Source organism: Sinocyclocheilus rhinocerous, unplaced genomic scaffold (genome assembly GCF_001515625.1).
Source record: "Sinocyclocheilus rhinocerous isolate Xijiao unplaced genomic scaffold, SAMN03320098_v1.1 scaffold781, whole genome shotgun sequence".
Taxonomy (NCBI): domain Eukaryota; kingdom Metazoa; phylum Chordata; class Actinopteri; order Cypriniformes; family Cyprinidae; genus Sinocyclocheilus; species Sinocyclocheilus rhinocerous.
The window spans coordinates 671,116-696,471 of NW_015658395.1; the positions used below are offsets into that span (position 1 = coordinate 671,116).

Sequence of the window (25,356 nt, forward strand, 5' to 3'; positions counted from 1 at the left end):
GCTGTTCTTTTGAACTTCCTATTCACCAATGAATCCTGAAAAATGTATCATAATTTCCACAAAAATATTAGGCAGCACAACTGTTTCAACATTGATAACAATAAGAATGCTTCTTAAGCATCAAATCAGCATATTAGGATGATTTCTGAAGGATCATGTGACACTGAAGACTGGAGTAATGATGCTGAAAATTCAGCTTTGCCATCATAGGGATAAATTACATTTTAAAATATATTCAAATAGAAAACAGTTAAACAGTTAAATTCTAATAATATTACACAACATAACTGTTTTACTGTATTTTTAATCAAATACATGCAGCCTTGGTAAGCATAAGAGACTTCAAAAACATTTAAAAAATTGTACCAACCTCAACTTGTGAACAGTAGTATATGTATCAAATAACAGTAGACAAGTAAAAATACAGACAATTCAAAGAGAACAACATCTGCAAATTTGCACACTCAGAGGGCCAAATCCATGTGTGAACACCCAAGAATACAATACTTTTTGTGCACTTACAGCAGCTCCGGGAAAACCTCTAGGTCCCTGCTCACCCTGAGTGAGAACATCAAAACATTACAAAGAGCTGGTGCATTTAAGGGATAATTTAAATGCAACTGAGACCCGCACATTTCTCTAAAAATAGTATAAATGAAAACAGATTTTCTGAGGGATTACAATAGCTGTTCATTCACCTGCAGTCCTGGAAGGCCAATACCTGAAGGACCAGCATCGCCCTAATAACACTGAAGACTGGAGTAATGATGCTGAAAATTCAGCTTTGCCATCATAGGGATAAATTACATTTTAAAATATATTCAAATAGAAAACAGTTAAACAGTTAAATTCTAATAATATTACACAACATAACTGTTTTACTGTATTTTTAATCAAATACATGCAGCCTTGGTAAGCATAAGAGACTTCAAAAACATTTAAAAAATTGTACCAACCTCAACTTGTGAACAGTAGTATATGTATCAAATAACAGTAGACAAGTAAAAATACAGACAATTCAAAGAGAACAACATCTGCAAATTTGCACACTCAGAGGGCCAAATCCATGTGTGAACACCCAAGAATACAATACTTTTTGTGCACTTACAGCAGCTCCGGGAAAACCTCTAGGTCCCTGCTCACCCTGAGTGAGAACATCAAAACATTACAAAGAGCTGGTGCATTTAAGGGATAATTTAAATGCAACTGAGACCCGCACATTTCTCTAAAAATAGTATAAATGAAAACAGATTTTCTGAGGGATTACAATAGCTGTTCATTCACCTGCAGTCCTGGAAGGCCAATACCTGAAGGACCAGCATCGCCCTAATAATAAATAAACATAAGCATCACTCCAGTCAGTCTTATCACTCTCGCACACAGTTGTGACTGATGCATGCACATGTGTGTGTATAACTTTACCTGACTGCCTTTGAGCCCTGGAGGTCCCTTGATACCAGGTGGGCCTTGCCGACCCTATAGAATAAAGATAATATGGTATTATGTGCCCATTTTACACAAGCAGTTAAATTTTATTAACTCACAAATGCATCCAAAATATAACATGAATATGTAATTGATATTTCATATTGTTAGCCATTTGATCAATGCATTGATGCATATCCATATCAATGTATCCTTATAACCCTATTAATCACACTTATTTGCTAAATGGCATCTTAACTAAGTACTATCAATATTATCATAGAAGTTATGTTAGTTTTATTTTCATTATATCAACTGCTAAGCCAAAATCACAAGTTCAATTGCTTAGAAAAGTGAACCTCTCCTCAAAAAGCTGCATGATTTGAAGTATCAGTCATATATGTAACACAAATTGTGTGCTCCTAAGTTGAATATCTGGAGTTAGGACTTGGTTTGTGCAATAGTCATATAAAACTACTTGAAGAGTAGTTTTATATGAAAGAGTATCACTAATTTATTGAGAAAGCATGCATTTTTACAGAAAAACTCGTACCTGTTTGCCTTCTCGGCCCTCGCCTGGCAAACCTGGCTCTCCTCTCTCTCCCTTGGGTCCTGGTAAGCCAACAACATTGCCATTTCCTTCAGAGAGTGAGGGGCAACTGTCACACGCATCTCCCTGGCGATGTAGACACAGATGCAATAAGAAAAGACAGAAAGCTTTCAAACTGCAAGTGAGCTGGAATCTAGATGGTCAACCATGCTTATCTGGTATTTTTTTTGCCTGCAAATTTAAACGCAGTCATATAAAAGGTAATCTATTATATCAACATGATGAATGGTTGTTAAAATATCCCATGATGGTGCATAATTTACTGCAATGTAATTAATATGTGACCGCATGATCAATGTTGCGTGACAGTGACCTTTTCTCCTTTTAGTCCATTAAGGCCCTTCCTGCCTGCTTCTCCTTGAGGTCCTTGGGGTCCAGGTACCCCATCCACACCTGGGTCTCCTTGTAAACCCTGATCACCCTACAAACATAACAATCATATTTAATGCCTAGAAAAATCCCTATTGCAGAGTTTAAAAATGTACTTACTTTCTCTCCTTGAAGACCTTGAAGACCTGGTGACCCCTGTTGAGACATCCATTTTGAAAACAAGGTCAGTGTGTTTTGGGCTTCTCAAATTAAACATTTATAGACTGATACACTAGAAGCAACACACCACCCTTGCCTCCTATTATATAAAGCGATCATAAAATAGTCAGGCTTACCTGTTTGCCCTCTACTCCTTCTCCTGGTGGGCCTGGAGGTCCTGGAAGGCCACGTTCCCCTGTGACCTTTATCGTAGATGGGCCACTTCCCACCTCAGAGGTTGTGCCTTGGCACACGCCACATGAGTCTCCCTTAAATACAAGGCACATTAAGCACATCCATACACTTTTAATGAAGGAGAGAAAAGCACGGTGTGAAAACATTCACTTACCTTTTCACCTTTTGGACCAGTTGCCCCTATACCGGGTTGACCAGGATTACCCTGTAAAAAAATGACATCACTAGTGAAAATGCATCCATCCATCTATCTATCTATCTATCTATCTATCTTTTTTTTTTACCAGTGTAACAATTTGAGTGATAAGCTGAACTGAAAAATAAACATGAATTTAAGAATGTCTTTTTTTATTTATTTTATTTTTTATATGGTTTGTCACACTTGTGCTTTAATGACAGCAGGATTCAAACTGCATGAATTCATAAAAATTCATGTAAAAAAAAAAGTTCAAAATTTGGGGTCTGTAAGATTTTGTAATGTTTTTGAAGTCTCTTATGCACTTATGCTAATCAAGGTGGTGACAAATACAGTAAAAACAGTAATGTTTTGAAATAATTTGTTCTATTTGAATGCTTTAAATTCAATTTATTCCTGTGATGACAAATCTGAATTTTCAGCAGCCATTACTCCAGTCTTTAGTCACCTAATCCTTCAGAAACCTGACAGTGTCCTGGCAGTTTACACTAAATTCAGCGAGACAGTCTTATTATTATTATTATTATTATATTTGCCTCTCCAACTGTGGTATTTGTGTGTCTCCTGGTGCTGTGAGGTTGCAATCAAAACACTTTACAATCAGTACAGAATAACAAAGTCTGAGTTGAGCTTAATCACCTTCTCTCCATTATTTCCACTTGACCCTTTTGGACCAGGCTTGCCCTAAAAAACATCAGCATCTGCACATTAATCTAATGCTGAGGTCAGTCATAAATCACAGATGCAAGTTAAAAACACAAAGAATATACAAGAATAATAAAACAAATGGTTACTTACAGTTTTCCCCTCATTTCCTTTGCTGCCTGCATTACCCTATAACCAGAAAATGTTACATATGAATGTACAACGTATAACAAAAAACTACTGTCTACACCTTATTGTTTCCCGAAATGACAATACTATTTTATAATGTGATAAAGATTGCTTCAATTTGATAATTACCACACACACACTACAGACATGCACAGTGGCAACAAAAAGTATTTGGACACATAAGCCACACTTAAGCATTTCAATGCACTGGGAAAAAAAATGGCATTGAAAAAAATGCACTCTTAACTTTTCTCAGAACAAACTTTTAGCAATTACTTTTAACCATCTGGTCCCAAGGTCATTTTTAATGGATGTATGAAGTCAGTTTCTCTCCACACAGGTGCCCTAGAGAGCAACTACAGGTGTAGTTCATCACATTAAGTACAGAGGTGTTCCACTAAATCTGACAACCGACTTATTTTTGTGAAATTCTTTGTTTCAATTACCTAAAATAATGACATCCATACTAATAATTTTCAGGGTCACTGCACATGTATATGTATGTACCTGTTTATAATAGTGTATAACATTACAACCATTTGAAAATGTAGAAATTCATCATCCTAGTGAATACATTTCCATTAGGTTTACCTTTTCCCCTTTTAGTCCAGCAAAGCCACTTGGACCTGGTTCTCCCTGTGCATGAAAATCAAGTAAAAAGAAAGAAAATAAAAATAAAAGCATAGAATATCAGTGCATATTCTATTGTTTAACAGACATGAAATAAAAGCCTTGGCTGCTTAATTCCCCAATCTGTCATTAGATAATTTTTAAAAGCATTTGTGCCTGAGGCTTATATCTGAGCCGAATGCGTGGAGTTATACAGATCAGGGATGTCTGCGGTTATGCATGAGCCAATATATGCATCCCTGCACACTCATACACAACCACTGAAGTGGATATCAAAAACTGTTTGCATTGTAATTTACTGCACTTCAGGACTTGTGGGAGAAAGTGATGCAGAAGTTTTTAAATGCTGTGTGCTGGATATCAATGAGCAATCACTCCATCACATTCACCTGCTCTCCTTTCTGCCCAACACCTGGATCTCCCTTCTCTCCCTTTTGAGCCCGATTCAAAATGCCTGCTGGAATATCTCCAATGGTAGGGCAGCCAGAACACGGTTCACCCTAAGAGAACAAAGATAGCAAGATTTCGCAACTTAATTTTGCTTCAGAACTTCTCCCAGTGTCAAGCAATTCACAAACAGTGTACAGATTCTTCATCTTTCTTGCCAACGTTTGGCAGACTCACCTTTACGCCTTTGGCCCCATCTGCTCCTGGCTCTCCCTGTGAAAGAATCACAATGCACAAGACAGTTTGTAAAAATGGCTCAAACTCTGGATGACATTTTCAGTGACTCAGCACTCTTGAATTTCAAAAAAAAAAAAAAATGCAGGCGGTAGTTTAGCCTGGAATACACCGCAATGTGCTGTAGTTGTCACAACACTGATTTTTAAGAAAAATCTCTGCAACAGGAAGCAGCTATTAACATTAAATTGAAAGCCTATTTCATTGTGTCTGTGTATATGTGTGGTCATATTGTGTATTTTGGATTGGTTAATGGTTTCCCAGATACAGACTAAAAATAGGGCAAATAAAAAAAATAAACTTCATAGTTACTTTCCAGTGCCTTTTCCAAAAGAAGTTAAAAATGGTCCATGATTTTTATTTATTTTTACATTTTGCTTTTTATCATATTAAGTATTGCTTGATTTAAAAAATAAATAAATAAAATGCAAACGTTGCATCATATTGTAAACTCAAAACTCTCCTCTTTCCAAAAACAAAACAAACTGAAAACTAAGTGGCAAAAATTACGCCCACATGCACATCTCAATGACAGATATTCAGTGTCCTAGTAATAAAATAATGGGGAGGAAGTTGGATACATACTAATAGTCTGTAGTGTTGTTTCTAATTTCTCATGCAAAGAGGGGTATTTACACTTAAGTCTGAAATGTACAGTAGCAAAAACAGGCCAATTAATTCTAAGGGTCAGAGAAAGGGTGGAAAATGGTAATGTAAGCTAAATTATGACTGTTTTTAGTGCAAGGAATCCTGATTAACATTATAAGTGGACCTCAGAGGAATAAAATAAGATGATAAAAAGAACTACACACAGATTTTAAAATCTGAGGAAAAAAATTGAAGAAAATGTGAGTGAAATTTATAGAAAAACCGCCTTCATGATGTTAAAGTAGTTTATTTTTTCATCCAGCAGATATATTGACTGGTAAATGCCCAGTTTATTAGCCATTTCATTCATTGTATTTTTATAATATCCCACCTTGTGCTACTATGTTGTATTGTAGATATTAATATTTTTACATATGTGTGTGTTTGTGTGCTTCTATGCAGTAAGAAACAGTAAGTAAACAGCAAAAACTTACCTTATGTCCTGCTTTGCCATCCAGTCCAGCAGGGCCCTATGTAAATAGAGGCATACAAGTATCAGCATCAGTCTCCCTAATCATGACACTAATATCATCCTAGCTGACCGCAACTTCTCCACTGTAAATATCCCGCATTTGCACCCTGCCACTTTCTGCATCCCACGCTCTCACTCTCTGTCCTACAACTAGGTATGAGGAATAGATTGTGATGGTATTGGAAATCATTACAGAGAAATGCAAACAAGCGGTTTATGGTATGCTGGACAGAATCCTTTTTTTGTCCGAATTTTTCCCTCTTACTCTGAAGAAGAGAGAGGAGAAATTTTAATAGGCTAAAAAATGGAAAGGCCTTTACCGTAGCCATTGAGTAAAATGAAATCTGACACAGAAAGTGGTCTAAACTTTGAGGGGGGAAGGCTGATGGATTTCATGGATGATAGGAGAGACCTGAATGTTCCTGAAGCTATAATGAAGCACGATAGAAGATCTGTTCTCCCTGTGAGAGGGTAGTGTAATGGCGACAGCATTTCTTATTCAACACAACAACAGCAGGTGAAAAAAACCTCGCTGATTGTTGGCTTATTTCATTGAGCTTGGCAAACACAAATATGGCGGGCAACTGAGGTGAACAGCATTGTCAGCTGGATATTTTGCAATGATAAAGTGTCTACCAGGCACAGATTTGAGTATTGGAAGATAAAAGCAGTTTCAGGATGCTACACAGAGACATTTAATCAAACATGCTGAACTGTTTTTAGCTTTTTGTGATAAACACAAGCGGTTTGTGCAGTTGGTTTTGAGAATGAACTCACAGGTGGACCCTGTTCTCCTTTGCCTGGGGCCCCTGGTTCTCCTTTAGGCCCCTGCTTGCTCTGAAAGGCCACAGTGTTGCCACTGGAGTCAAAAGACACCACTGGACATGGTTCACATGGATCTCCCTGAAGACAAAAAAAAAGCATACTAAATGGATTGTTCTTCTAAAATTGAAAACTGGTTAAAAACTAGGACTCGACTCGGACCCAAGCCTATTGTATATAAATAATGTTAATTAACTTAAGAAAATGACATTCATATTATGGTGAAAGTCATTTGGGTTTGGAACAACATGAGATTAAGTAAATAATGAAACTGTCCCTTTAAAAATAAAATAATTAAAGCAATAAGAAGAATATGCACTGTGACTTTCTGTGAATTCTGCGCAGACTCATAACAAGCAACAGTAATTTCCATGCAGAATCTGAAATTCAGACTGCTTAGACTTACCTTCTCGCCTTTAGGTCCCCAAGGACCTCTCGGACCCTGTCAGCAAAACAAACCATCAAGTCATTGGGTATGCATGAAGATTAGAAGCGCAGAAGCTCACTGAGTTGCAAATGCAAATTATGTGCTGATAGCTCCATTGGTAATAAAACTAATTATGGTGCTGATGATAGTAAACACATTTTGTCCCTTACAGTGACAGAACAATCAGGAGACTGATAGACAATCAGGATAATTAGCATCTTCTGTCTTAGCAATTCAGCACACGTCATCGTTTCACATTGACATCCCTCTATAGGTCAAAATGAGAAAAAAAATGCACTTACAGGTTCTCCAGGCTTTCCGTCTTCACCATGTATCCCAGAATCCCCCTAGAAATGGAGAGAATGTTTTGCTATTATTAGATATAACATTGCAAGGAACACAAAAAAAAATCTAATGGTACATTTTCATTAAAACACATTTAACATCCTCTTCACTTTGTGGTCATAGCAGGAAAACATATACTAGTAAACATACTTTTTCTCCTTTAGATTCTGGAGTTCCACCAGGGGGCCCCTGTGAGATAAAAACAACTGTTTAGGAAGTAAAAAAGAGACAAAATAGAACACTAGCATACTGATAACTGTATAATGCCCAGTATACACTGTGCACTTTTTTTGTATGTTAAACAGTGCACAATATGCAACAATAGATGCTTTAACACCATTAGAATACAAAATGTACAGTATGTCACATGACATCAAATTGTATGTTAATTATTAATTTATATTATACACAGTACTGTTCAAAAGGTTGGGGTCGGTGAGATTTTTTAATGCGTCTTATGCTCACCAAAGCTGCAATTAGTTGATCAAAAACAGTAAAAACTGTAATATTGTGAAACATTAGAATTTAAAAGAACTGTTTTCTATTTCAGTGTTATGTAAAATGTAAATGTAAAATATAACTTATTCCAGTGATGCAAAGCCGAATTTTCAGCATCATTACTCCAGTCGTCAGTGTCAAATGATCCTTCACAAATCATTCTAATATGCTGATTTATTATTACATTTCTTGTTATTACTTTTATTGAAAACAGCCGTGCTCTTTAATATTCTTGTGGAAACTGTGATACATTTTTTCATGATTTTTTTGATGAACGGAAAGTTAAAAAATAGAACTTATTTAAAATATAAATATTTTGTAACATTATAAATGTTACACTGTCAATTTAATGCATCTTTGCTGAATAAACATTAATTAAAACCTTTGAACACTAGTGTACACCTCAACTTACCTCAAAATCTCAAATATTTTTTGATTGATTTTTATTTTTATTGGGCTTTTTATTAAGCTATTGTATTTTTAATGTGATGGCTTTTTTAATCCAATTTTGGTGTACAATATTTTAAGTCAGCCTGATCAAATAATAAGTGACATAATATAATTTTCAATTAAATTTGATCACTGGAAATTAAAGGTCTAGTCAGTTTTTCTGCTGAATACCAAATATGCTAGCAAATGTGTTAGGTCTACACATACATGCTACAGGAATAGTGGTATACAGTACATAATTACTGTAGAAATGTTACTGTAGTATGCGGAGTAGTATACTATACTTAATATAGCCTGATTATACTACACTGTAAAACCGAACAGTGAAATTAATTAAATGAAATGAGTTAACTTCACTCAAATAATAATGAAAGTTAATTGGACTTAATTGAAATAAGTTCTGTAAATTTAAAATGTTGTTGTAGTAAGGTGAACTTAAAATGATTGCGTTTTCTAGTAACAATCTAATTATTTTAGATTTTTTCCAATTCAGTAATGAGAGGAAAATACTTATTTTCCTAAACTGATACAACAAAGCTGAAAAGTTGGTCCAAATGCATTGATTGACAATAACAGAAAAAAAAAAGAAAAGAAAAAAAAATCAGTTAAATTTTTTCTCTGAAAAACTTGGCAGTTGCAGTTGCAGCTCCTATTTTTTTACAACACTGTTTTTGGAGGTTGACTCTATTTTCTATCCAATAAACTCAAAGACAATACACTAGAGAATGCATCCAAAACTTAATAACTTTAAAATGTATTAAAACCTGAAATTGGAATCTTAAAAATTGTCTAGAAAGAATGCATTTAAATAATGAATCTTCCTACTGGTGGTCCTGGTTTTCCAACTCCAGGTGGTCCAGGAGGTCCTGGGCGGCCTGATTCTCCTGCAAGCCCCTCTGGACCAACTACACCAGGAACACCCTGTGAATTAATCAACGCTGAGAAACACTTGCTGTGCATAACAAGCACTAAAGATAATGACACCACAAAACTAGTTCATTTATAGTATCCCAGAAAACCGTTAAAAATCCTCAAGAGGATCAGTCCGTTTTACCTTTTGTCCTTTAGGGCCCACCACACAAATAGGATTAGCTCGACCCTATGACAGCCAAGACCAACAAAAGATCATTAGCTTGAGTTCATCTCAAACGCTGGCATTAGCAGTATCACACTGCTTATATAACAACCCTCCAACAGGAATCAAACAAGTCAGTTCACCGATGACTGGAGGCTTAGATAGATAAACAGTTTAAAAGCAAATTCCAAATATGCATTAGTCGGCTCGGCCATATTCGCCATCCCCTTAGCATGCTTTGTATACGGAATAGAAAAGATTAAGCGTAATGCGATCCGACTATCCATTTAAAAGAATCAACGAGGCTGCATTGATTTGTGGCTCTTTGTTGGCTTATGTAATCTATGCAGCATTAAGAAGATTTAACACCCAAACAGATATCTAATGAGAAGAAAAGGCAGCACTGAGTATATGGGTAAGAGTCTAATGCATAATGCTTTTCACAGTAGAGTGCTGTGAATATATGGAGCCACTTTAAACAATATAAAAGGAAAGAGACTCTTGCATCCTTTTAAAATTAAAATATGTGCACAGAGACATATTATGCATTCTATACAATTGCTTTTTGAGAACACTCCTGCAGCGAGACAATGAAATATATCAACACGTCTGAAGGAGACTCAAGAGGGCACTGGTATATATAATGTACATAAAGTATGAGCATCTTTGACTTTCACATCAAATGCTAGTCGCTTACATCTTTGCCTGGATTTCCGGGCAAACCTGTGGCTCCGACTTCTCCTTTCTGTCCTTTGTCACCCTGAGAATATGTATGACAGTGACAGACAGGCAGACAGACAGAAATGGAGATAAGTAAGCGGAAAGCTGTAATGCACTCATTAACAGTCATACCGTCTTCCTTTACCTTCACTCCTATAGCTTCTCCCCAGTTGGCAGCCAGACCCTGAAACGTAAGAGAATGAGAAATGGGTGAATCAATAGCCAGAAATAGTATCAAGATATCCCCTCTGCTTCAGTGAAGCCTGTTGAACACACTTACCGACTCTCCCTTCGCTCCTTTCTCCCCTTTAGCACCTTCTAAGCACTAAAACACACAGATACAGCATGACACCAAAGTAACTAATTCACATTCAGTGGAGGCCAAAAATATGAGATGACAGAGAAAACCTGGAAGTGATTATCTAATTTAAACCTGGAAATAATACTAAAATAAGACATCCAACTTTCACTCAAACTGTCATGCGGATAATATAATCTGATATATATATATATATATATATATTAGTGCTGTCAAATGATTAATGAAGCTAGCTCCTAATGAGGCATTTGTATAAGATGCCAAAATAAACAGTGCTGCAGTCATTTATTCCCAGCAAGCCTGGACAGAGAGCGGGATTTAGCACACAAACATACTTATTTGGTATGATTCAGTGTTTGACATTTCTTACCCGGTCTCCCTTCTCTCCTTTGAGGCCTGACTGACGCACATGGCCCTCCTGAATAACCTGCAATAAAATGAGGAATTCAATGTACTCCATTATACTTGGAGTATACATTATACTCCGCACTTTATAGCACAATGTCATATGAACCCTATGTTGAAAAGACCAGCTTGGATTGAGCCAGTAAGCAAAAAACATGTGTTTACTGTGCCAAGGTTTCAATCTTGTACATGCAAATATGGAACAGAGCATGTGGCGTGATAAAAGCACTGATCAACTGTGCAAAAATATCTGGCACTGGACAAAAAAAAACATTTCTAAATGAAAATATTTCTAAATGCATTTTGTGCATTTACACTACACAGTGCATGTGTGTTTGCAAGTGCATTGATAGCTGCTTCTCATAATGTTCTTATAAAAGTTCCTCCAAAGCAGCCGCAAGTCTGGCCAACATTTAAACATTCATACCCAACAAGTATCATGAATCCTTGCCAGATTTTTCAAAGACATAAATGCATCTCTTTCCAAGGGCGTGATAACGCAGCACTCATGCACACTCAAGCATGCAAATCCTGCTGCCTACCTACACAGCCATTAAACATGCTGCACGCATGACAACCTGAACGTGAATACCCACACTCGATTCCTCATTGAGCAGTACACAGCCTGCACACTGGAAAAAAAGAGAAAACCAGGTTGTTCCTATCCATGACATGTCTGTGTGTGATTTTTGAAATAGTATTTCGCTCCACTCTACTTTAAACCAGCTTTGCTTTTTGATGTTGTTTCATATGTTGGCCTGCTGGTGGCAGTGCAACATAACGTTAATTGGCATGGGAGTGCAGAATCGGGGGCGCGCGCACGAGGACCACGACTGCGTGCCATTTCAGCTTGCCACGGCCCTCTCACGGGAGACAAAGATCAATAGGAACAGAAGACTCCTCACGGCAATGTTCACCAACGCCAGCTGCAAAGCTATAAGGGAGGTGGGACACGCAAAGTCAAATACTTATAAATAGCTGTTCGTTTTTAGCGGAAGAGTACAATTAAAACAAAATCCACCACCAGTCGAGTCCTGCTCAGCCAACAGGCGGTTAACGGGCATTGATGTGGTGAGGTAAGAGAGAAGGAGAGGAAGGGGCCGCAGCTCTGAGAACGGTTGGCTGACGCTCTGGGCTGATTCATTCTTTCCAGAGGTGCACACAGAAGAAAGCTACATGATGAAAATCAACTCTTTGAGATTTTCACGCACTCGCTCTGTTCGCATGAATGAATGGATTTATGTGCAATCCTATATTCTATTGTTAGAGACCATATCGTTTTAAGAGAGTCTTTGTCTATGACCAATTGTGCGCGCTCAGTGCTGTAGAGGAACATACCGGGTTTAATACAATTTAAGCTCAAACAGCAGCATTTGAGCCATTATATTGCTACATATATTATCAGCAAATTTAATTTCAAAGCAAAAATCTAGGTTACAGTGAGGCACTTACTATATAGTGAATAGGGCTGATCCATAAACATTAAAATACTCACTGTTTTCATAGTATAGACAGAAGACATGAAGAATATGCATGTTAACATTAATCTTGTGTTAGAAAAAAAAAATACATTCAATTTCAGTCATTCAACATCAATTTTACAACTTATTTGCCAACTGTAACACCTAAAACACTAAAATGGTTGTAAAAAGATGAAAACAGCTTTAGTTTGAACAGAATAAATAATGTAAAAGCTTTTCTAAGATTATAAGCTTTACATTTGTTTTTAAATCCTTCAAATGTTTCCCTGTTTACTTCCACTGTTAGTACCGCAATGTAATCTTGATTAGCGCTTTTATGTTGTTTCAAGAAAATGGAGGAAGATCAACTTTTTAATGATTTAGCAAATGTGAGATTGATCCCATGACAAAAAGGACACATGGGGTTGTGTGGACTTCACAGATGCACAAGGTCCTACATCCAAATCAGTGTTACTCAGAATATGAAGTATTTAGCAATATTTTGAATATCTGTTTTTATATTCTCAACTTTCATTTTAATTTAAGTTTTACAGATTTTCTTATGTTCTTGACATTTTTATTATTATTTCTTTATTTTTCTATATATCCATTTTTTATTTTAATCTAAAAAGTAATTTTAGAATAATTTAAGCTTTATTTATGTCTACTTTTTGTGTTAATTTCCGTGTGTGTGTGTGTGTGTGTGAGAGTGTTCATCTAATGCTTATATTTTATTTCAGCTTTAGTTACATTGCTAAAAATGATTTTTAATAGTTTAGTTTCAGTTATCAACAACACTGGTTCGCAACAATTTGAGACACGGCCGTTGACCCATTGTTTAGCTCTGTGAATTAAATCAAAGCCAAAAAAGCCCCACTCACATCCCACTCAAATATTGGCATTTTCAGGCTTTGCAATTCATTTGAAAAAAGGTAATACCTTTTTTCTACGAGTCATAAAAAATAAGTTGAGTGTTGAGTGGGTGCAGAGAGGGGAAAAGGTGGCAAACAGACAAGAGTTTTATGTGCGAAACATGGGTGTTATTCACATATTGTGCCAGAGTAGCACATTTACCAAGCAAATGCAAGTCCCTTTAATTCCAGGTGGTGTAATATTGCACAATATGCTGAATTATCATAAGTATATTATCTCATGAGTTTGTCAGGGTCAGTGTCAATGTTCTTCCCACTGCAACTTAGCACGCAGCAATTTACTTACCAATTACACTGAATTTCTACAGCTATTGGGTAAAATCTGCTGGGGCCACAATTCTTTTTGTCAGGTTTGAAGCCTTATAATTGGGACTACCTGTTGCTGTTCATGGCAAATAGAAATATTTGATTTTCTGGTTACTTAATTCAAATAACTTACTTTTTCTGCCAGTTCCTTGGATCCGAGAATTGCCTGTAGAACACAAAAACAAAGAAATGGACAATGTAAGAAATGTTAATGTTACAAACTTTAAAAGACACAATGAATCCAAAGTAGCTACAGATCTAATAACCATGTTTTCAGCAAACATGAAGAGAGATCACATAAAACAGGAAAGCCTCCTAAATAGGGTCTAGCGATGCGCATATTATGCCATCTCTAACTTTTCATGCTTACCTAACAATGTTCTGCTGACTTGATGTTGGCATATCTTTATCTAGAATTGTTAGTCTTATCATTTTACCGTTACAGAGTTTCATCAGTATGATCAACAGTGAATATGAAACTCTTTTGAAAGAGTGCAAATGGGGAGGAGAACTGGCAGGAACGGAAAGGGGGAAGTGCAGTGAGGAGGGACATGATTTGAAAGAGAACATCGGGGACAGGCAGAAAAACAAAAGATGTGTTTGTGGAGCAGATGTGTAAGTAAATCCTCGAGTCATGTCCGAGCAGAGAGAGCAAACACAGCATCGGGAAGGCTAATCAGACTGGATAGGCATGAAAAAGGAAGGAGAAATCATAAAAACAAGAGTATGACAGAAAAGAGCTAAGTAGCTAATCTCCGGTCATACCCTGAGATCCAGGTTAGAAATTGCTGAAAGCGCATGCACGCACGCATGCACACACAAACACCGAAAACAGGGTTCCACAGAGAACATGAAATGGACATGTTGTCCGTATAGCTACAGGCTTGCACAGGATGGAAGAGAATTGTGATGACCTGTTCCAAAAACCCTAGTGGAATGAGTGCATGAATAATGCAGGAAACTTTGTTTAGCTGCAACCGTGCAGCTCTCAGTTCATGAATTTCTCCCTGCCGGTGAGCTCAACAGAAAACAGATGTGATGACAGAAGAATGCTGTGCTTCTATAGGGACTTTAATGCGGGGTTGATTGAGGATCTGCGTCGGAGGAAGGGGTTAATCCAGAAGTAGACTAATGCTAGCAGCGTCCAACACAGCCTGGAACTCATTACAGTCTGTCGTAAAACACAGACTGCTATGGTACAAGACAGTAACCTGGGTCAGGAGAAAACATGGGAGCTTGTGTGAATTTTTAAATTTTTTTTGGCCTGTCTGCGCATGTATATCTCCAACAGATAAATAAAGAAAAGGGCTGGAAGTATGTCTGTGCTGAGCTTGAGCTCACAGCTGTGGAGCTGTGTGATAAAGATTGTATATGGAAGAATTCCACAAATTAACAAACACGCACAAAATTACCATAATTTGTGCATGATCTCATGTACACGTCGGCAAAACATGGCAGTTTCTTTAAAAGTAATACAACTGCAAATATATTGAAGACATATGCTACATTTATATATATATATATACAGGTGCATCTCAATAAATTAGAATGTCGTGGAAAAGTTCATTTATTTCAGTAATTCAACTCAAATTGTTAATTATATATTTTTATTTTTTTATAAAATGTTTTTAGATAATTTAATGGTACTAATTAATACTTATGCAATAATTATGATAATTTTTTTCCAATTGAAAATAATATTTTTTTCTACTATTTGTATATTACTTTTCAATTAAGGCAGTATTTCATGTTTGAAATGTGGAGTGTGTCTATTTTGCACTCTTGATATTTAAGAGCGTCACCCCTTCATTGTTGTGCACTTTTTTTTTCTTTTTTTTTCAGTCTGAAATGACAGAAAATGAACAGAAATATATATATATATATTAGGGATGCACCGATACTGATACTGGTATCGGTATCGGGCCCGATACTGGTCTCCTGTACTCGTACTCGTTAAAATGCCCCGATACCAAACGCCGATACCACACAGCATGTGATAAGCGCCATATTCAAACAAAGAAACACCGACAACAGAACAACAGACAGCAGAATGGAGTTAAGGATGTCTACTACGAAGTATATGTATGCAATGAATATAACGTTAAACATTCAGTATTAACGCCTGTATAGCTGATGAGCGCGAGCTGATTAACAAAGCACGCTGAGTGGATTGAGCGCGCGGCGGCGCAGATGCGCGAGCACACACATATATATATATATATATATATATATATAAAGCATACACTGGAAAATTGAAGTCGTTTTTTTTTTCCAGTAAATAAATACATTTTCTTAATATAATAAATTAAAGTATTTAAATAAATTTATTTGAAATGAAAAAAAAACAACATTTATTTGAGAAGAAAAAGAACGATTAGACAGTAAGACATTATAAAGAGACCTTTCATAGACTATAAAAAGTTCATTTTTCTTACCCCATTTAAATTGTAATTATAAATCAGGGTTAGATTAAATAAATAAATCAGTGTGTTAATGGGGTAAGAAAAATAAACTTATTTCATTATATATATTTAATGTAAGTTTGTTTCTCAAGCAAATGTATCTCATTGTAAAGATGTTTGCTTGAAAGTAAGTAATTCTTGCAGTGTATAAATTGTGCATTGCCATCTAAATTCAGACAATTGCTCAATTTGGCTGGCAAGGTCAAACATTGATTTGTTAGTTCTGCTAACATTTTATCAGAGGGATTAAATTAGCAAATACTGAGACAGGAAGTGGCATTAAGCACACAAAGTGATACATCTAATGTGTACCAATGGAGCTAATTCCTCTGTCACTATGGCAGCAAAGATTAAGAGAGCATTTTACACCACGAAACCATTTTAAATCATCTCCACCTCAAATCTCCCACTGTTCTCGTGAGAGAATGGAGAGTGATTCGTGTTGAGACGTTTATCCACGCAAAGCAGGAGTTGAATGTTGGTGTACGTGTGACTGTGTAGACTTAACAAACTGCTTTGAGTGCGTTTGGCTCCAATACAGGGCCCTCTGGATGTAATTACGTCGCATGTGTGAGTGTATATGAAACAATACACGTGGCAAGCGGAGAAGATATGTGACCAGTTGGAGACCAGCTGAAGTACCTTCACCAACCAGCTTTTAATTAGCCCTGCTAATGATCATGACTCACTGCTGCCAGGAGAAACAACAAGAGCAGCCCACACCAACATCACAAATCCTCTTTTCCACAGAGGACAAGTTACTCCCCCCATATTCACAGCTTGCGTTAGCAGTGAAAATAGCATCCAAATATCTGGTTTAAGTGGAAGTCATTGTTATCTGGAAAAGACTTAAGGTTATTCTTGGGGAAGTCTGAGACACACACATGCAAAAAGATGTGATTTTTCAGCAGTCAAATTGTGTTGCTGATGAAAACTTCAGCTCTAGTCCATGCAACTTTGATGGAGTTTTGTTTATAGTGTACGGTTGGCTAGCAGTAGGATTGTTTTAAAGTGATTGCTCACCCAAAAATCAAAACTCTTTCATTTACTTGCCCCATTATACTCCAAACCTGTATGATTGTTCTTTTTCCATGAATCACGCAGGAGGTATTTAGCCAAATGGCTGATTTTCTCTTTTCCCATAAAATTAAGGTTGATAATAGCAGCCTGCTGTCAAGTAAAAAAAAAAAAGTATTTAAAAAAAATATCTTCGAAATGTTTAATATAATATAATATAATAAAAATATTTTAATATTTTTAAATATTAAGACATTACATAATGTAAACAATAATTGTATTAATTTTTATTGTGATTTCACTCCCTGTGCATTAAATAAAATTACACATTTTAATCTAGGTTACACTTTATTTTAAGGTGTCCTTATTACAGCGTAATTATACATTTAAGTACTAAGGAATATTAAGTAACTATGTGTATTTACTATATGGTTAGGGTAAAGATTAGGGTTTGGCTTAGGGTTACTTGTAATTATGCAAAATGCATTGTTTTTATAATAGCAAGTGCATGTAACGTGTAATAAGATAAAATAAAGTAAAAAATAAAGTGTTACCTATACAAACCATAATTTATCCAGACACCTTCAACATTTCTCACATTATCACAGTTTATTCGCTATAGTTTAGAAAATGGTAATAAAATATGACAAGAACTCAAGAGTTAAACTGTGTCAGAACTAATTCAACTTGATAATGTCAGATATCTTTGATAGAAAGGTATGTAATTAATTAAGTTGAATAGCTGTCAGCTGTTAAATTTAAGTACATAATTAGATAATACCAATTTAGGTCAACCAATTACCAAGCATTGCTTAATTTTGTTCAATCTGTGTTGTAAAAAGTTTGCATTAGCAATTAAGGGGAAAACACTTGAGAAAAACATGGTCAGGTCAAAGTGTCTGAATAATTTTTGGTCCCAAATTTTTTATAAATTTTACTGGTAATCCAATGTATGAATAATTTTTGGGTATAATATGTCTGTCAGGGTTCTGGACTGTCTGTGTGTGTTTTGCTCCCTGTGACCCAGTTTCTCCTCTTGTTAATTGTGTTAATTTGATTCCAGCTGTGTCTATTTTGTCCCTCGTTATCCAGTCCTTATAAGCCCCAGTCTGTTCAGTTTGTATTTGTTGGTTCTACCAGTGATGTACGTGTGTCTACCTCCTGTTCCCTGTGTTGGATTTACCCTCTGTGTTGGATACCATTAAAGACTCTTTCGATTATCCACGGCTCTGTGTTCCTTCTGGCAGCGTAACGTGACAATGCCACAGTTTACTTTATTTTGCTATCCTCACTTACATAAATGAACTATACTGTCCTGCACCCACTAGTGAAAAAAAATATAAAAAATTATATTGTGTCTGAATAATTTTTGGTTTGACTGTGTGTATGTGTGTATATATATATATATATATATATATATATGATTGACCCACAAAAAAACACAGCTTATTAACTGTAGATGAGGGCCAACTATTCAAAAGACATTCAAAATGACCACTAATAACAGGAGAGAAAAAGAGAGAGGGCGAGAAGAACAACATGTAGATGCAGGAACAAATGTGCATAGACTAGAAGAGAAAGAGCAAGTATGAATAATAAAAGAGCATTTGATTTCAGCATTTCTACGGCCCACTGGGCATTGTTCACAAAAATTTACATTGATTTCCAGTTTCTGCAAAAGAGCTCATTCAACTGCCTGCTAGTGGGATGCTTAATGGCCACTAACTGTGCCATTTTATGTCGAATATATCAGGATGAGAAATATTTATCAGCCTACAACACATCTTCAGCTCATCTTGTCATCTTTTTATGTGCTGTAATACTGCTGGGATGCACCATTCAAGTGTTTTAACTCAAAAGGGTGCTGCAAATTAATATATCATTAGTATATTCACCTAAAGAGACTGGCAAACCTATTTTAGGAAGATTACTTCTTTGGGCTTCCTGAGGCTTGCACGCAGGAATTGTTTGGTTTGCACCATTAATTAATGTGCACAAATTAATTTGATGGATGTCATTGGTTATCGTATATTTGTTGCGTTTTAAAATAGCGTATTGAATAAAAAAATACAGCTCGTTAAAAAACGCATCTTGAGGCCTCTTCAATATGTTCCATTCCATTGCAAATTTTCTGCTTTTGAAAGCAAGGATGCATCCTCTGTCTATGCCCCCTTAATAGCTCCCACTGCAGGCAAGTACGTGTGTGTCTTCAAACACTTCAAACCATCTCAAGATCAGGATCCCACATTCAATAACTAACAACCCCTCTATTCATTTCTGTAAGATCTTTTCATTAGAGGCCCTTTCAGAGACACTTTCAGTGGCTCATTTTCAAGTGCTATATCAAGGGTTGTTTTTGCAAATGAATGAGTTCATGGACTGTATTTTAACAACAACATATCTACAAATTAATTGCAACAGATTATAATTTTTAACAGTCAAATTAATTTACCTGAGTGAAGGGATTGGTCACAAACTCCACCTGGTTCTCTGCGGCTCGTCGACTCTTGGGAGCATCCGGTGGGCACTAGAGAAGCACAAAGAGCACAGGTCGAACTGATTTAGGTATAATATAAATATTAGATGACAATTTTTAACTTAGAACTTAAACTTAAAATTCAATTTGCTGCCTAATAAAATAAAATAATAAAATAAAATAGCAAACAAAATTGCTAAAATAATTACTTGAAAATATAAAAATAAAAGCTAATATGAATAAAAACCATAACAGTATATAAAAAACACTAAAACAACACTGGATTTGATTTATGTTTAAAAAATCCTTCTCATGCACATTTCCTGGTGTTGATATAAATGTGGTCTTTCAAGACATCTACAACATAAGGCATCTTTTCTTCTGCATTTCAAGATGCAATCGCTGACTCCTCTGCTTTTAAAAAGCCACGTTAGAGCAAATGCATTCAAGGGGGAAATAGTTGCCCTTGTTTCCATTTTAAACACTGCTTGCAGGGAGCTTTGAGCATTCGCCCCAAAACAGCAGAACACAAAGAACTTTGTTGGCTTACATTCAAACACACACACACACACACACACACACTATGGCAACCATGTTGATGTTTTAGTCAGATGGTTTTAATGTTAATAATACCTTACCTCACAAATAGGTAACTAACATGTAAAGGGAATAATAATTTTTTCAGACTAAAAATGGTCCATCTGGCACGTAACTAATGATGTCTAACAGTTGTTGGCTGTGAAATATCCTCTGATCCAAAATTGCATCAAATTTCAAAATGCCAGCTCCGAGTTGGCTGTACGTATTCCCATGTGCGCTTCCTTTGTCAAATAAGTTTCGCAGGTGACATTTCCTGATCTCTACCTTCTTTACTATTCCAGGCTGTGGGTGGCTGTATGCTTTTCATACAGGCTGAAGTTATCTGCAAGTGAGGCATTCCTGTGAGCCTTTACGATTCAGCAAGCCTTGCCAAAGCTCTGATCAATTCAGAGAGGAGAAACGCACCAAATTCCAAATCCTCAAATAAAGCAGCACTCCCACATCGATGACTCAAGCGCTGTTCCTCCACCACAGCCGCCTCGATGGAAGCCGAGTCGCTGCTGGAGCTTGATCCATCAAGTACAACTACAACAATGATTTTTTGACAGAAAGAACGCATCCATTTCCTCAGCAAAACATGAGCTTTGCCTCCACTGTGATCATTGAAAACATGTGCGAATGTTTCATCAGCTAGGGTGAAATATTACTTGACAATACTGGGAAAAACACTCACCCTTTAAAAAATTATTCTACCTTTGCTTGGATTGTGGTAAGTTCAAACCTCTAAGGTAAAATTATATAGCTATTCATGTAATTTACATGCATGGGACCATAACATTGTTAACTGACTCACTGTTAACTAATTTCACAGCTACTTTGATGCAAGCTGCTTCACTTTTGAATAAATATTTAACCTCAAAAATTTAATTATATTTTCTCTCTCTGTCTCACTCTCTATTTTTCCACATTTGTCTGTTTTTTAACCATTCAATACCATTCAAAAGTGAGGAGTCAGTACATTTTTTAGTACAGACATTTTTAATACAGACTTTTTTTTAAATAAGTCTCTTACGCTCACCAAGACTACATTTATTTAATCAGAAACACTTCAATACTTGAATTTCAACTTAAACATGTTTAATCATGTTCTAATTTTCATTTTCATTTACATTGAATTATTTCATGTATATTTAATTTTATTTTAATTACCAAAAATTATTTAAAATAGTTTGTGAGTAAACTTTTTTTAAGGTGAACTATTTCTTTGTCTGAACAAACAACTTAACGTAGTTCAATCGTTTATTTTTATTTTTAATATGGTAATCCAAGACATGCAGACAACCATTAATACTGAGCCTTGAAGGTATCCTCTTTGCTAAAAATGAAATAAATTAATGACAGATTGATTTCTCAGACTAAGTAAATGTTGATAATGTCAAAATACCTAATTACTGGACATCGAATAACAGAAGTGAATTGATTTCTTTTTCCTTTTTTTCCCAATACAAAATATACCATTTTCTACTTTTTGTTAACATGTTTGTTCATTTCCAGCAAACACTATCCAAATAAGTATAATTTTTGTTGTGTAGATCTCATTTTAAACTTTAACCCATTTTAAAACTTGAGACCCTGCTCTCTATATAATGCCATAAAAATCCATTTAACAGCCCATAGTGGGCGAATACGTGACGTGACGTGACATGTGGCCAAGTATGGTTACCCATACTAGGAATTAGTGCTCTGTCATGTTTGAAATTTTACAGCAAGTTACAGTGTTTTTAACAGTTCCAACTTTATTACCCGAGCTCCAGGTATCTCACAGCAGGCCTCCTGGATAGCCAGAGAGGTGTCACAATACACCATCACTTGCTGGACGTCAATCTGAAGAAAGATAAAGAGAGAAAGCATATTAAAAGCAGAGCAAGAACAAAGAAAATGAGCTTTTTAAATGCTGGACCCCACTGCTTTACATATGGCCACTTACATGATAATTTCGCTAAGTGGTTGGATTAACGAACTAATTAATTAGTAATGGCTGAAGCTCGGTTAGGCTAGCATGGGCTGTTCTTTTCATCTTTTTCGAGCTGAGAGAGCTCAGTTGCATTAGCCCTGAAGAGAAGCGCCCGTAGTCTTTCTGTCTCTCATACATCCACAGACACAGCCCTGCCACATTTCCCAGGCAGACAGGATGCCTAGGGCAAAACCTGCGGGAAGCCAGCTTATAGGAAACATCTACTTCCGACTACTCTATTAGCAGTGTAGTGCTCAATTATCAGAGGAGCCGGAAGCTTCTGCAGTCCTTCATCTAATTGACATTCTTATACGGCAAGCCTCTTCCTCTGTGAAAGGTTCACAATACGGCCTCGATCATTCGTAGGATCAGCAGAGGTCCTCACCTCCACAGGGGCAGCATCAGTAGCCCTCATACCCAGCAGCGTGTGTCCATTGATGGGTAACTGGCCACGGAGCTCCAGGGGTTTGTTCTCAATGGAGCTGCAGTCCACGTGCAGGGAGGCCGCATCTCTCTGCAGACTCAGAGCCACCTTATGCCAGCGCATGTCCTTCAGGGATTCCACACCGTCACCTTTGAACACACACCCCACCATGGACCCTTCAGGGTCAGCCCCTCTCACCCGCAGGGCCAGGTTACCATCTGGACCATTCCAGTCCAGTGAGAACTAAAGGAGTGTGATACATAGGGAAAAAGAGAGTTTTATTTAGAAAATGTGATTTTGTTGAGGCTGTAGTACAGGGTCCAAAATGAGCATTTTGCCATACCTGTTGGCCATAAATATACATATATATATATTTTTTTATTATTATTTCATAACAATAAATTATTTAGCTGTTTATCACGGCAAAAGTGCATATAATCTTTTAAGATTAAGATGCTTGTCATAAGGCATATCTTTTTTAATTTTCACATTTCTATTTTTTTATTTATTTAACTATTTCTTTAACTTGTTTTATTTATGTGCCAAAGTCATATTTCTCACATAATTCTCGCATAGTGTTAGTATTGGTGTACAACCCTCTACATTGCGAGTAAATCACTCGCATATGCGACTAAATCTTACTCTGGGCGACTAAATAATATCTAACATTAGCCATTGGCTAATAAATTCTTAGATTTTACACGCGAAGTCCATGTAATGTCCCCATTTAGATAGCTAAGTAAACGCGCGTGTGTGTGTGTGTGTGTGTGTAAAATAGTATATCAGTCTGGCGAGTAAACAAAAAAATGTACTAGCCAATGGCGATTATATTGCCAAGGTGTGCGTAGAGGGTTGGTGTAGCATAATCAAGTAGCTTTAAAATGAAATATGTTTAACTAAGTACTCAAGAGCTCTATCGCATAAACCTATAGTATATTTAAGTCAGAAATGCAAAACTCACGTATAAAACATAAGCAGCATGGCTAGTTAACATGAACTATGAAGAATTATTCAAAAACATAGTTAATGATAAGTTCGACATTTGCTAATACATTATTAAATTCTAAAGTTGTATCTGTTAACATTATTTAATGTACCTGAGCTAAAATGAACTAACAATGAACAAATGTATTTTATTAACTAACATTACCAAAATTAATAAATACTGTAACAAATGAATTGCTCATTAGTTAATTTTAGTGAATACATTAAAAAGTGACCGTACTGTAAAGTGTTACCAATGAATTTGAATGAATCAATTTAAATGTGATTCAATGACCCACTCACATGTTTTTGTACCTGAATGAATCAGTGTTTTGAACAAATCAATTGAGTTAATGATTCAATGACTCATTCATACTTGTTTCAGTCCTGAATTAAACATGTTTTTAATTCAGTTATTAAATGAATGTTGATTAGAGTTGATTAAATGAATGATTCAATGATTCACTTACTGTATAAACAGTCACCTGTCTTCACCTACTGGTGTAACAATGTAATTTTCTAAAAGAGTAACTACAAATCTTCACCTTTTTACAATATTACAATTTTTCAGTCATTTTTGCAATTTTATTGGCTTATATACATGTCATGGGTAAGTGTGCTGCTATCAGCACTACTCAGTCTGTCACATTTTTTTCCAATATTTAAACAAATAATCAGCAATTAGTATATTATGATTTAGAATGCAGCTCTATAATTAGCAGTTCCTAAAGGCACAGATCTATGGACTTGAGCGGAAAGTGGACACACACCTGAGGATAACCGTGTTCATCTGATATCTGGAACAGGTAAATGTTATCATTCAAAGATTTCTTCTTCAGCAGCAGGGTAAAGACCAGGGTGAACTCCTCTGGAAGTCCATGAGGAAACACTTGACTGAGGAGACAAGTGTGCGGTTAGACTGCAGTACATGTACAAACAAATAAATGTGGAGCAGCTGGTTGTAAGAGTAAAGAAACAGTCTGAATGCTAGCAGAAGGGGGAGTATCTCTGTATTAATGGTGCTGTGGATACAGATATAGGGATAACCCCTGACACTAATTTTGAAAAGAAATGCAGCTCAGCAAACCTCATCTTCATTCTCAACTTCTATCTCTCGCTAGATAAACAGTTTGCCTGCCTCTTGGTGGGTCAAGGGCAGGCAAACTCCAGGAATGTGTTTACCATCCCAAATATACACACACATACACTCGGTACTGGAGTTTATTCACGCGCAAGTCATGGAACAACGGGAAGCTGATCATAAGCACATAAACATGAACACATAACACGCACAACAATGAGCAGGTAGCGTGTTTGTCTCTAAAATGAGATGACAATGATTTATAACAGAGACCTGGAATCCAAAGTAATAACAGTGAGGCCAGTCTACCTCGAGGAAAAAATGAAATCAGGACTAAACACTAGAGAGAGAGAGAGAGAGAGAGAGAGAGAGAGAGAGAG

The 25,356-nt window shown here is 36.3% G+C and overlaps 1 protein-coding gene across 1 annotated transcript in view; it reads right to left on the minus strand.

The window, feature by feature from the left end:
* col16a1 (collagen, type XVI, alpha 1) overlaps positions 1-25,356 on the minus strand; it is a 70,105-nt gene that overhangs the window by 27,516 nt on the left and 17,233 nt on the right. The window contains 30 exon segments of the mRNA XM_016530396.1: positions 1,109-1,144; positions 1,285-1,326; positions 1,423-1,476; positions 1,979-2,101; positions 2,349-2,456; positions 2,525-2,560; positions 2,701-2,832; positions 2,913-2,963; positions 3,594-3,638; positions 3,753-3,788; positions 4,380-4,424; positions 4,808-4,918; positions 5,043-5,078; positions 6,182-6,217; positions 6,997-7,122; positions 7,448-7,483; positions 7,771-7,815; positions 7,964-8,002; positions 9,587-9,682; positions 9,816-9,860; positions 10,534-10,596; positions 10,702-10,740; positions 10,837-10,881; positions 11,207-11,302; positions 11,877-11,912; positions 14,112-14,144; positions 19,910-19,984; positions 22,277-22,357; positions 22,873-23,154; positions 24,666-24,789. Coding sequence (XP_016385882.1) covers positions 1,109-1,144; positions 1,285-1,326; positions 1,423-1,476; positions 1,979-2,101; positions 2,349-2,456; positions 2,525-2,560; positions 2,701-2,832; positions 2,913-2,963; positions 3,594-3,638; positions 3,753-3,788; positions 4,380-4,424; positions 4,808-4,918; positions 5,043-5,078; positions 6,182-6,217; positions 6,997-7,122; positions 7,448-7,483; positions 7,771-7,815; positions 7,964-8,002; positions 9,587-9,682; positions 9,816-9,860; positions 10,534-10,596; positions 10,702-10,740; positions 10,837-10,881; positions 11,207-11,302; positions 11,877-11,912; positions 14,112-14,144; positions 19,910-19,984; positions 22,277-22,357; positions 22,873-23,154; positions 24,666-24,789 — 2,152 coding nt within the window.